This window comes from Palaemon carinicauda, chromosome 37, assembly GCF_036898095.1.
Source record: "Palaemon carinicauda isolate YSFRI2023 chromosome 37, ASM3689809v2, whole genome shotgun sequence".
NCBI classification, from domain to species: Eukaryota; Metazoa; Arthropoda; class Malacostraca; order Decapoda; family Palaemonidae; genus Palaemon; species Palaemon carinicauda.
Window position 1 is genome coordinate 41,299,505 of NC_090761.1, and position 14,397 is coordinate 41,313,901.

At 32.3% G+C, this 14,397-nt stretch overlaps 1 protein-coding gene across 1 annotated transcript in view; it reads left to right on the plus strand.

Moving 5' to 3' along the window:
• LOC137629594 (atrial natriuretic peptide receptor 1-like) overlaps positions 1-14,397 on the plus strand; it is a 1,161,427-nt gene that overhangs the window by 452,862 nt on the left and 694,168 nt on the right. Inside the window, 1 exon segment of the mRNA XM_068361051.1 lies at positions 9,498-9,658. Within this exon segment, the coding sequence (XP_068217152.1) occupies positions 9,498-9,658 (161 nt within the window).

Consider the following 14,397-nt stretch of genomic DNA (forward strand, 5'->3'; position numbering starts at 1 on the left):
TGCCAGTTATTTATTGACTTTCTTTTTTCTCTTTCTGCATGCATGCATGTGATTAAACCTCTTCTTTTATATAGATATGACTGCTTGAAAGCATTAATCTAGTATTTATTTCCTGATTTCATTTTATACGTAATTTACTGAGGAAGAATCATTCCCGTACTTTATTAGAAATGCCATGACGTCAGTCAGGGTTCAATTCACTTCCAGAATAGAATCGAGAATAAAGCCATTTGTCAAAACTTTCATCATAGATTTTCATTTAATTTCATCACTGATCCTCATCACAATCTCATTGATCGCACAAAATCTTCAGTAAATGCCCATTGGTCCATTGAAACGGATAAATTTCTCCTTTTGAAATTTAAAATTTACCTAAATTCTCTTATGGATTTAAATTCCGTTTATGTAGAATTTACATCTTGATCTCTGTCTATTTTTATTTTGGGCATTGTAATAAAGTAAATGAATGGATTTTATATCCATGTTTTCAAAAACATTGTTTGTATGAAGCCCTTAATTTATTCACGTTGTAATACATTGAATTACAATTACTAGAGAGAGAGAGATTAGATTATCTTGAGTGTATAAAATGATGATAAAAACGTGATCGTAAGGCTTTTATTATTAACGTAAAAGATATTCATCCAGAATCAATAATTTGGAGAAAGTATGATACGCTGAAAAGGTTTTCTATAATTTCCTTTTCTGGTAATATTTATTAGATTCAGTTTAAGTGTTACGCCAGTTGTATATAGGTGCTGTCTGTCTCTGTATCTGATTGTTTTTGCCTATACAACAGTTATGTAAGAGAAATTAGAGTATTTGGGGAGTGTGCTATTTGATGTACATGAACCTATAAAAGTCTCATAATGTACCCAAAAGACAACGCATGTAAGGTGCTTATGATGTATGTTCACGAAGGTAATTTCTTAAAACCGAATAACCGTTCTGAAATTAAAACAAACCATATTGTAGTCCTTATCAATGGGAGGGAAACTACTCTGTTTTGAAAAGGAGGCTGAGGCAAATGTACCCTGTCTCCCCTTTGGTATTTTTGTGGATAGAATGAAGATAGTGATTGAAAAGTAGGTTTTTAGTACTGGATTATGAAACAGGTATGGAATGTTTGCAGACAATTCGATTAATGGTATTGAGTGCTGGTGAAAGCAGATAGTAGAGAGTGAATGTAACAAGATTGAGATTGGGTGCCAGGAAAATGTAGCTATTGAATGGTGGTAGAATGGAAAAGGTTGATTGATACATGTATTTAGTAGTAAATACAAAGGATGATGGTAAGATGAATGTTGAAAGATGAATAACAGAATGGTGGAAAAGAGGAACGTTGCTGGTTTTATGAAAAAAAAAAGATTATTTAAGAAAAAATTATGGAATCTAAAGTTTTAATATATTGTGAATTATGGTTTTTTGATACTACTGAAATGTTAAGATTGAAGGTTTTGAGATGAATTGTTCGTTCAGGATTGTAAAATTTAATTTCTATTCTTGTAACGGAATTAACACATGCGTAACAGATAGATTGGACTCTTGAATGTTTTGATCATGTGAAAAGATAGGCGAGTTGTGTATTAGTTGACAAGTATTTAACTGTGTCAGGGGTTGTGGGTCGTAGATTGAGGCAGGGTCAACGTGCTGCAAATGAGCCTTTTGCTGATATGTATAATGTGATGCGTGATGGAAAAGATTTCTGCTGATGAGTAATATTCTCATTTCAAATGTTTAATGACGAATGTTGAAGGAGCTATTGTCAATATATTCTTTTATTTAGAATCTCCCTGTCAGAGAAAACGGTTCAAGTTTTCACACACACACACACACACACACACACACACACACACACACACACACACACACATATATATATATATATATATATATATATATATATATATATATATATATATATATATATATATATATATATATATATATATATATGCCTACACATACACCGAATAGTCTGGCCTATTCTTTACAGATTCTCCTTTATCCTCATACATCTGACAACACTGAGATTAAGAAACAATTCTTCCTCCAAGGGGTTAACTACTGCACTGTAGTTGTTCAGTGACCACTTTCCTATTGGTAAGGGTAGGGGAGACTCTTTAGCTTTGGTAAGCAGCTCGTCTAGGAGAAGGACACTCCAAAAACAAACCATTGTTCTCTAGTCTTGGGTAGTGCCATAGCTTCTGTACCATGGTCTTCCACTATCTTGGATTAGAGTTCTCTTGCTTGAGGGTGTACTCGGGCACACTATTCTATCTTATTTCTCTTTATCTTGTTTTGTTAAAGTTTTTGTAGTTTATAAAGGAAATATCTATTTTAATGTTGTTACTGTTCCTGAAATATTTTATTTTTCCTTGTTTCCTTCCCTCACTGGGCTATTTTCCCTGTTGGAGCCCCTTGGCTTATAGCATCCTACTTTTGCAACTAGGGTTGTAGCCTAGTAAATAATAGATTTACTGTATATATATATATATATATATATATATATATATATATATATATATATATATATATATATATATATATATATATATATATATATATATACTCACGTCATCATATTCATCATCAACAAAGTGTAATTGAATGATGAAAACGGCATGATGGTTTGTTTGATAACCGTAAAATGCCCATGCTATATCTTAGGCCTAGTGCAGAATTCTTTCTCTCTCTCTCTCTCTCTCTCTCTCTCTCTCTCTCTCTCTCTCTCTCTCTCTGGGGGGAAAAAGGTTAATGTGGTGTGAAATGGGAGAAGCGTACTGGTAACAATGAAATATGAGCACTTGCTTGTTTTTCTCCCTTTATGTGTTGAGCTAATGTGAAATCGCTCAGTAGGAAAAAGTAATTAAAGGAATGGAAGCCAGTGCAAGACTGGATTACTGTTAGGGACCGATAAGAAAGCAACTCCTGTGCCGGCTCAAAAGACCCGATATGTTCCAAGAGATGATTTTAGATTATTTCTAGAATTTAGTGAATAAACCTTGGGGAAAAAACTTTTTTTATGTTCTGAGAGACGGGTTTAGATCAATTTTAGAAATTATTGAATATCCTTTGGAAAAAAATTGTTCTAAGAGGCGGTTATTGCACATTTTTTAGGATATAGTAATATTCCTTGGGGAAAAGAACTATATATTTTATGGTCTAAGAGATGGATTTGGATAATTTTTAGAATTTGGTAAATATCCCTTTAAGAAAAAAAAAAAAAAAAACTATGTTCCAAAGACGGCTTTAGCTCATTTTTAGAATTTGGTGAATATCCTTTGAGAAAATTTTTTTTTTCTTTTTATGTTTCAAGAGACGGGTTTAGTTATTTTTTAGAATTTACTGATTATCCCTTGGGAAAAAATAATTTTCATGTTCCCAAAGATGGTTTCAGATAATTTTTATTATTTATTGAAGAACCCTTGGAAAAAATATTTGAAGATAGTAGTGGTTTTGAATGAAGCTTGTTAATTGTTTTGAAAATAACTGTATTTTGCCTTTACGAATACGAGCATTTTATGTATTCTAAGGAACGTACAAAATTTTATCCATGTAGACTTGTTTACTTGTAGATGAATCATGCTTTTAGACTTGACGGAATGAATATGCTATAATTGACCAAACACGGGGACTGCAGAAAAAGATTGAAATTTTCTAAAATAAATACTTCCTGTTCGCAAACTTTAACTTCTATGAAGTTATATATGATGGATTATCTTAGTTTAAGAGCTTGTTGGTGTTGTGTTTTTCTGTAAAGGGCACATACGTAATTCAGCAGTTAAAGGTAAAGGTCCCAGTTACGGTTTCCTTGCTTCTCTTTAGTGCTACCGCCGCAAGTGGATTCTATAAGCCCAAAGCCTTCAACAAGGAAAAATAGCCCAGCGAGGAAAGGAAATAAAGTTTATTCAACATAACTTTTTAGTGGTTTTGGTAAAACAAAGGGTTATTCTATCCTTGCAGTTCATTCAAACTTAATTTTCTCCCCTCCGTTAAACCAACATGTTTATCCCCAGTTACCTGGTTGACTGGCTCTTTGATGCCACCTAAGCTGATGTGGGAGCAAGAATTACCAAGCCCATTTGTACCTGAAAGCCCAATTTGCAGTATCAAGGGCAGAGCTTCTTCCTGCATTGATGAACTCTAGTCGCTCCTTGCAAGTCCTTATTGAGGTCTTGCAGTGTTGGTTGATGACGTTAATCAATCAGTCGTGCAATAATTGACAACCGGATCTCATGCATACAGAAGAGCTCACGTCAGTTTCTCATGTCATTTCATCCGAGAAGATGCTTTGGTTAATATATATGTTTAATTTATTATTAGTGTAGAAGAGATTAAAACTACGAACAAAGGTTCGCTATAATGTTTTGTTTGAGGATTTGAACAACATATAGGAATTATCTATTTAAATGAGTTATTTTTCACAATATAGCCTAATGAATAAATAATCATATCTGTATTACAAGTACTATAAGTTTATATGAAGTGGAACTCGTGGCATTACGTGTTTAAGCACTCTTCTTATAAACTGATTTATCATCATCTAATACAAGATGCTTTTTAGAAATATGTTCATTGAAAGAGACTTTTCCATAGTAAAAATAAAATAACTGCCGTAGATAGTGGTAGACTTTTCTCCAGCCTGTATTTTTTTTTTTTTTACGGTAGCGAGTGTCCCTGTCTTCTTTGCTATCAAGTTCATGTACAAATGCGTTTTTAATATAAAAGCCTAATTATTGATATGGGACTAAGCAAGTGTGGTAACAAAAGTAAAAGGTTCTGAGGGGCAAGTAATATTGTTCCAAAATAAATTAATCCTATTGCCTAACGCCTGGCCTAAATTTCATTATCCACTTCAATTCAAAATAAGAAAACATGTTTTTGTTAGTTTCATTTTTTATCCTTTTTAAATTGGAATTATCCTATGAATCCTTATTTTTATTTTTTCTTTCTATAAATGTAATTTTCCTGTGATCCCTTATTTCTCCTTTTTCCTTCTTAAAATCGAATTTTCCGGATTCCAAATTTTTATTTAATCCTTCTTAAAATGAAATTTGCCTATGATCCCAAATTTCTATTTTTATTTCTTCTTAAAATTTAATGTTTCTATGAATCTTTATTTATAATTTTTCCCTTTTTAAAATGGAATTTTCCCACACTTACAGATTTGTAATTCTATCGTTGAATTGCGTATCCACCAAGGCTCTAAGTGTATTTGTTTGAATAGAATTTGCTTGAATGTGTGTAAGAATGAATATATATCTTATTTCCATAATCTAAGAAGATCAAGTGTATGCAATTAGTTTCAATAAGATCCAGATGTATAATGCATTGCAGAGAATTATTGTATGTTTATTATCTGGATAATATAAGCACAGTTAGCCTTTTTGCTTTTGGTCAATGATCAATGGAATTTGAATAAATGTAAAAAAATTAAGAATAAATTTTTTTTTTTTTGCCAAAAAGACACGCTTGTTTTTTTCTAGTTTTACAACCCTACTTAGAACTTTACTTTGGGGAGCTGTTAATCTAGTCATTTGTTGACTGACATTAGTTTTACCTATCGGGAAATTTTTGTGATAATCGAAATAACCTTTTTGTAAAATCATATTAATCAACTGACAAATAAACTGAACTAAGAACATAATCACTTTCAGTTTCGTTGGTTGAAGCAATGATAATGATATCTGGTAATAAATATAGTAATTAACGAAATAACTCTGCAGATGATGATTACATTATATTTCTTTTGAGGCAATTCGGGGAAAATGTATCGTTAAAGTGCTTAAGTGGAAAAATTCTTATTAGGTTAATTATTTTCGTCTTCACATAATTTAATTTTGATATCTGCTGAACTTCCAAGATAGGACTTAAAAAAAAAGTAGGAAAAATATTCTTTTAATCATATCTCGAGCTCCAGCCATGATGGGATAATTAACTTTGCTCACGGCTGTCTGTTTGTTTCTTAATTATCTACAATCTAATATAGAAAAACTTTGAGAGAGAAGTCATTGAAAATTTTAATCAGTTGCGACTGAAATCTTGGAAATATTCTTATAAATTTAATAGTTCATGATAAAGCCATTAATCGAGTATTTAGCAGTCATGAAATGCTGGGAAAATTTACCGTAAGATTAATATGGATTAACTGGCCCTAATGATACACCTTATTTGGCAGTTTACTAGTTAATTGTCTTTAATTGTAAGATTGAACCATTACTTAAATATATATATATATATATATATATATATATATATATATATATATATATATATATATATATATATATATATATATATATATAATATATATAGATATAGGTATAGATTTAAGGATAGATATACTAGTATACGGGACCCGTAAAATGACTAGTAAACATTTAGATTTGCAAACATAAGCACGCGCACACCTTCATACCTTCCAAATCATCCCCCTTTCCTAACTACCACACGGCAGTTTCGGCAATTTGTGTGAGATTGGTGTGACAGGAAATATATATATATATATATATATATATATATATATATATATATATATATATATATATATATATATATATATATATGTATATATATTCACACACACACACACACACACATATATATATATATATATATATATATATATATATATATATATATATATATATATATATATATATATATATAGTTGGTGAGAGACCTATTTTATAAGAGAGATTTCTTCTTTCAATGATGCAAAAACTTTACTCACTGAAGAATGAGCAAGTTGTTATGTTTCCTATTTCTGATTACATAGCTTAAGAATATTTCGCAGCGGAGACATTCACTGTTAAATGAAGAAAGGCACTAAAGTTTTCGTAAACATAGAAGGTCTTATTTTGTTCATGCACATTAGGTACCACAGAGAGAGAGAGAGAGAGAGAGAGAGAGAGAGAGAGAGAGAGAGAGAGAGAGAGAGAGAGAGATGTTCTCTAAACAAGAGATAACGACCACATAACAAAATGGGTCTAAGGTTGTAAGAAGGTTTAATGAACTTTAGAAAGGGAGAATTGGATGATCCAATCAGCGTTTGCATAGAATTGGAGCCATTCAGTATGTTAACTCTGTTAGCATCGCAAATTCCGTTGGCAAGGTCTCCTTGATTCGAGTTGAATTCACCTAATCAAAACTAGGGCAGAAATAAATAGGTCTTGAATAGGGAATAAGGTTTCTTCATAGAATTTGGATCGATTGCTAGTGAGAATAACATAGATTTTATGGAAATCTGGAACGTGATAGAGAATCCCCTGTGGCATTTCCAATGGTAATGGATGAGGAAAAAGAATCTTTAGTAAACAGAATTGTTCAGTTGATATTACTTCTTTCCATATCGGTGGGGAATAAAATTCATACTGCTCTAAAGATGGTTTTATACACTCCCGCATACAAAAAAACGCATGTATGTCTAAACAGTTGTTACTTTCAGATTAACATTTAACAACTGTAGTCTATGGGATTTTTTTTTTTATTCTGACTGGGTATCCTTTATTAAAAGCTTCCCCTGTATAATTTAGATTATTAAAAACAATTGTATTCAAAAAAAGTGTTTCATAAAACTATTCATGAGTTTTCAATAGTTTTAGTAAGGATTAATTAATAATAATTGGATTCTAAAATATTTACCCGAGTCTTTGGATTGTGTAGTGAAAACCACCATTTTCTGATCGACTCTTTCTACAATGGCATTGTCGAAAGTGTCAAAATACATTATTGGTTATATGGTCACTACTGCGTACTGTAATGATTATAGCTTATAAGATAACCTTGAAAGCATGAATAGTCCACGAAAATATATTTAAGTTGATTTTTATCCATTCACTTTGCCTTACCTAAGGTTAATGACAAAAAAAAAGACAAACCAATAATAATATTATTGATTATATTGTTTACCTTGACCTATTTTTCCAAGGTCATACTTGATTCAAATATTCTTTTCTCCCTCTCTCTATCGCTAAAGCTGTACAGTTAGATGCCTTTGGTGTTCAGAAATCAATGGGGTTGAAAATATTGTTTTAGACACCCATGACGTTGGCCTGTTGTCTTGGGGTAGGTTCATTTAAATATCGTTATTTTATTTTATAAAATTTGATTTAAGTTGGTAATTGGATGCAAAGAGGTAATTTGATTTGCGAAATATTTTCGATCCTGACTTACTTCTGAAAATAAGGTCTGTTAACTGGCTATTTTTTTTTTTTTTTTCAACATTATATTTTTGTTTGAGTGTCATGATTCTTGGTAGGTGGGGAATTCGATGGTAGGTGGAAATTTTTACAAATAGTTTTTACTTCATCCATTTTTTCAGATTTATATATATATTTTTTTTTACCATTTACATTATTCTGATTGTGATGTACGTACTATATTTGTACTTCATGAGTTGAAATTTATTAAAGAATAAATTTGACTTTGACCTTTTTCATCGAGACCTCAAATATATTTAAAATCCAACACTACTTCTCTCTGATTTCATGAAATTTGATTAGTCGTTACCTTTTGGGTGGTTTAATTTATTAGAAAATTATTCATCTCCAATTGTATTAACCTATTTTTAGACCTGGGTTCATATAAAGACAAAGTCATTATTTTGTTTTCCGTATCTATAAATCTTCATTGGTGTTGGAATCTTTAATGTAACATAAGATAATTAAGTTTTGAGAGTGAAACAACAGCTTTAGGAAGGTGGCCAATATCCCTCTTATCCAATCTCCAATAAACCCTTTGTTCGTTCGCTTATGTAAAATAAATACAATTAAAACCTAATGATCATATTGTATTACCGATATTTTATAAATTTTCATTTTGTTTTCGTTATTTTACTAATTGTAATACATTATAATACACATAATGATTTCAAAAGAATATTCCATTGATATTAGATTTTAAACCACGTAATTATTAAAACAGAATATTTCTTTGATATTAGAATTTAAAACACGTAATTTTTTGAACAAAATGTTTTTATTATATTATGATTTAAAAAACGTAATTATTTCGACAGATTTTTTTAATGATATTAGAATTTACTACTCGTAATTATTTCAACAAAATATTTCATTAATATTAGAATTTACCACACGTAATTTAAAAACAAATATTTTATCAATATCAGATTTTAACACATCAAATTATTTCAACAGAATATTTTATTAATATTATAATTTAACACAAGTGATCATTTCAACGGAATATTTTGTTGATAATAGAATTATTCAGAATCAGTGATTATTATTATTATTATTATTATTATTATTATTATTATTATTATTATTATTGTTGTTGTTACTAGCCAGGCTACAACCCTGGTTAGAAAAGCAGAATGCTATAATCCCAAGTGCTCCTAAAGAGAAATATAGCCCTGTGAGGAAAGGAAATAAGGAAATAAATAAACCCTTAAGAACAGTAACATTGAGATAAGGTCTCTCGCATATAAACTATAAAAAAAGAGACTTATGTTGTCATTTATCTTATTTCAGACGTGTTTCTGGGTCCTGTAGACGACTATGTGCTGGCTCCAGTTGCAAGGTTCTCAGGGAGATGGAATGTCCCGCTTCTTACTCCCGGAGGTCAACCTTCGGCCTTTGACTCGAGGAAGGACTATCCACTCCTGACCAGGCTCAAGGGATTTTATACTGAGGTAAGAGTGAGCGATTGGAACACGTTTTGTTTAGCGTTATACTTATGTTCTAATAGATATATGTATGTATATTAATTTACTTTTTATATGAATAAGTTTAATGAAGGTTATTAGAGAGAGAGAGAGAGAGAGAGAGAGAGAGAGAGAGAGAGAGAGAGAGAGAGAGAGAGAGAGAGAGAGGGATCTGTGTCTGTGTCTGCGTATATATTTCCCTATAGTAGAGATCTTACTGTTATCAGTGTAAGATTTTCAAATCTTCAAGAATTAGAGGCTTTATATTTATTCTTAAATGTATTTTAACTACTTACTAACTCAGAATTATATATATATATATGTATATATATATATATATATATATATATATATATATATATATATATATATGTGTGTGTGTGTGTGTGTGTTTGTGTGTGTATATATATATATATATATATATATATATATATATATATATATATATATATATATATATATATATATATATATTGAATATAGAAACGAAAAGCAGACGATTAACGAAGAATGGATTGGTTCTGGAAACGTATATCGGTCAGTTGGTCGTGAAGTTTTGTGACATGCAGTTACAAGGAGAAAGCTAGGGATATCGAATGATACTTTGGATGCTATAAAAATGAGACAAAGACAGAAATTGATTGTTGAAAGTATTCGAGAAAGTAATGAAAATTACAAGGCTGAGTATGCTAAGTATTCCAGTATTGATAGTGAGGTCAAAAGAAAAGCCAGGAATGACTGAAGAGAATATTTAGACAGGAAAGCAGATGAGGCTGACAGGGCTATGGATTCAGGGAGTGGTTATGCTGTAATAATTGCTCATAAAATTATTAGTGGAATCTCTACTGTAGCAAAGAAGAAGCATATACCCATCCAAAAAAAGAGATGGATCTGTTCTAACTTCAGAGATGAAGAAAGGCAACGTTGGATGGAACACTTTGGTGAGGTCAAGAATAGGAGGTATGAGGAGGATCATACCTAAAGCTTAGGAAGACCTTGATGTTCCTATGAATGAATTAAATGTGTTTGAAGTCGAAGCTATCATTAAAAACCTACAAAAAAAAAAAAAAAAAAAAAACATAGATACGATGGAATAACTGCTGAGAAATATTGACCGGAAATGAAGTGACTCCAAGAATACTTAAAAAGTTATTTTGTAGAATGTGGTGGAAGAGGCAAAACCTGATGAATGGGAGCTATGAGTGTTGGTGAAAATGGTAAACAATAAAAAGGGAGATCCGACTGATTTTAATAATGTCAGAGGCTTTTAGGAGAAGGACACTCCAAAATCAAACCGTTGTTCTCTAGTCTTGGGTAGTGTCATAGCCTCTGTACCATAGTCTTCCACTGTCTTGGTTTAGAGTTCTCTTGCATGAGGGTACACTCGGGCACACCAATCTATCTTATTGCTCTTCCTCTTCTTGTTGTTAAGGTTTTATAGTTCATAGACGAAATATTTATTTTGGTGTTCTTAAGATATTTTATTTTTCCTTGTTTCCTTTCCTCACTGGGCTATTTTCCCTGTTGGGGCCCCTGGGCTTATATCATCCTGCTTTTCCAACTATGGTTATAGCTTAGCAAGTAATAATGATAATAATAATAATACCACTTACCCCAGTTGTCATGAAAATATATATTATGCTTATTCTAAAGAGACTAAACAGAAAGATTGATGAAAAGCTGAGAGATAGACAAGCAGGATTTAGAAAAGGTACACGTTGTACTGACCAAATTTTCATTTTAAGGCAATTTGTACATCCACTTTTGATGGCATTTGCGGACTATGAAAAAGCCTTTGATAGTGTGCACCGGCCAATTTTGTGGAAAGTCCTGCGTTGTTATGGAGTTTCTCTTGAATATGATCATTTGATAAAGTGTGTTCGTGAGCATATCAAGTGCAAAGTTAATGTTAGTGGAGTCCTATCAAATGAATTTCCAGTGAACATTGGTGTAGTTCAAAGGAATGTGTTGTCACCTATGTTGTTTATCTTCCTCATGGATTTTGTAATACATAGAACAGTTGAGGATGGTGGAGGGAGATTGGACTGGATTGGTAACAGGAAATTAGTTGACCCAAAGTATGCTGATGATGCTATCCTTGTTAGCAGAACACCACAGGACTTGCAATGTTTGCATACCAGAATGTATGAAATATCACCTGAGGTTGGGTTCAAGATAGATAGGAGAAAGACAGATGATGAGAACGGAGTATGCAATGGAAGATGAAATATCAATGGAAGAAGAAGGATTACTGAGGTAGAATCATTTAAATATTTAGGAACTATAATCTTTAATATATGGTATTTCAGATTCCAGTTCAATGAAAGACTGAAAAGAAAGTAAATCAGACAATAGTTAGGTTAAGTAAAATTTGGAAATAACATTGTCGGGAATTACGTGTAAAAATCAGGCTATATATCAGTTTAGTGAGATCGGTTTTACTGTATGAGTATGAGTCGTGGTACGACAATGACACAATCTCCAACAGATTTTGTAGATTTAAGAACAAATCACTAAGAAGAATATTGGGAGTTAAATGGCAGGACAGGATTAGAAATGAAGCTATAAGAGAGGTTACTCGAGTGCCAAATGTAGATGAGATCATGGTGAGATGTACAGTAGATGTAGATGCTTTGGCCCTGCTCTTCGCACTCCCCATGAGAGATTAATTCACCAAACTTTCAACTGGGCTTCACATGGCACTGGAAGAGTTGGACGACCCAGGCCTACATGGCTGAGGACTATGAAGCGTGAAGTGGGAGATGATGAATGAAGCAGCATTGATCTAAAAACTCAAGTTAGAGACGACTGGGGAAATCTAACCAAGGCCTTTTGCGTCAATAAGCGTAGGAGATGATATATATATATATATATATATATATATATATATATATATATATATATATATATATATATATATGTGTGTGTGTGTGTGTGTGTGTGTGTGTATGTATATATATATCGCCGTCAAGTAAAGCATTGCGAAATCAGGTAACCTACTTGTTTTGATAATTCCATTAATCAGGATGTATAATTAGCAGTATTGTTACATTTATTTTACAGTTTTCATTTTATAAACAAACACGCTTTGTTTATGAATTAGGACGTGTCTCTAAATAGCCTCTACCTCTTTTTTTTCTACCTACAAAAGCCCGTAAAATTGTGTATTATTACGTTCACATTATGACAAGAATATTCATCATCTCTCTCTCTCTCTCTCTCTCTCTCTCTCTCTCTCTCTCTCTCTCTCTCTCTCTCTCTCTCTCTCTCTCTCTCTCGCGTTAAGTTAGTATGTAGGTAGATTTCTCTCTATCAAAAATTATATTTCTTAAGAAACAATTTCTCTCTCTCTCTCTCTCTCTCTCTCTCTCTCTCTCTCTCTCTCTCTCTCTCTCTCTCTCTCTCTCTCTCGCAAAGTTAGTATGTAGGTAAATTTCTCTCTCTATCAAAGATTATATTTCTTAATAAACAATATCTCTCTCTCTCTCTCTCTCTCTCTCTCTCTCTCTCTCTCTCTCTCTCTCTCTCTCTCTCTCTCTATACTTTACTCCTACATCCACTGTGCTTTATCTGATCTCCCTAAACCCCCCTCCCATCTATAACGATAGTGAGCTACCATGGAATCACAATGCACCCTTCTCCTGGTCCTACTTTCACACAAAAGAACTCGCTCTCCTACCTACATACTTAACACATGCTTCCCACTTACATCTTAAAAAAAACTTTTATAGCTCTCAACAACCTGTTGTTTATAACATACATTCTCTTTAATCTCCCTATTGACATTTTATCAATTCTCTCACAAGTTTTTTCATGATTCTTGTATGTCACCAACAACTTTTTTCCTTTGCTTTTAAGTTTTTAATTAAGACCCGCTTCACACGAGCAGATTGAAACCGTGCGATTTCGACCGTTAGGTTTAGAAATGAATGCAGGTCAGTGAGGCCCTTAACGCACTGCGGAAGAATATCCGGACGGTAGTTATTCGCTAACCGTATGCACTGCTAATCTGTACGCCCAAGAAGTGTATGGCGCCCTTCAGACGAAAGGTTTTCCTCCTTGCGGTAGTCGTGATTATGCTGTTGCAGAGTAGGCGCTCCTTTTCTAATGCAAATTTTCAGTGATAAATATGAGTTTATTTATCATTATTTCTATCATTATTATTATTATTATTATTATTATTATTATTATTATTATTATTATTATTATTATTATTATTCACTTTAAAAGCCGATGTACTCTATGAATATGATTATATTTTACAGAACATCATGTCACATTTAGCACCCTATTTAATATATACACAAACCCCTGTCTCTTCTATACGTCCTCCATCTTAAGTAAACCTCGATAAGGCTGTGTATTCAGTGCTGAGGCAGATAAACTTCACGAAAGACGACTGATCGTCTAAAGACATTTTATTTTGACATGCAGAAATAAACTGCGCGGATTTAATCTGCTCGTGTTAAGTTGGCTTAACTGTTCCATAAGACACTTGATCCACCCACCCTCTTCAATGTGTGAGCCTACACTTCAGTCCATTTGGTTGTTTAATTCTCATAGTCGTCTTCATCACCTTTGCCTTCATACATTGGAACAAATATCCGTCCCTCCTATTTCTCTTGTTGCTTTTGAACTTTTTTCTTATCCACACTTAGCTTATAAACCATGGTCAGCCTTGAGACCCTCTATTGCCTTAGTGCTGCAGTAGCTTGCTTGTAATCTCA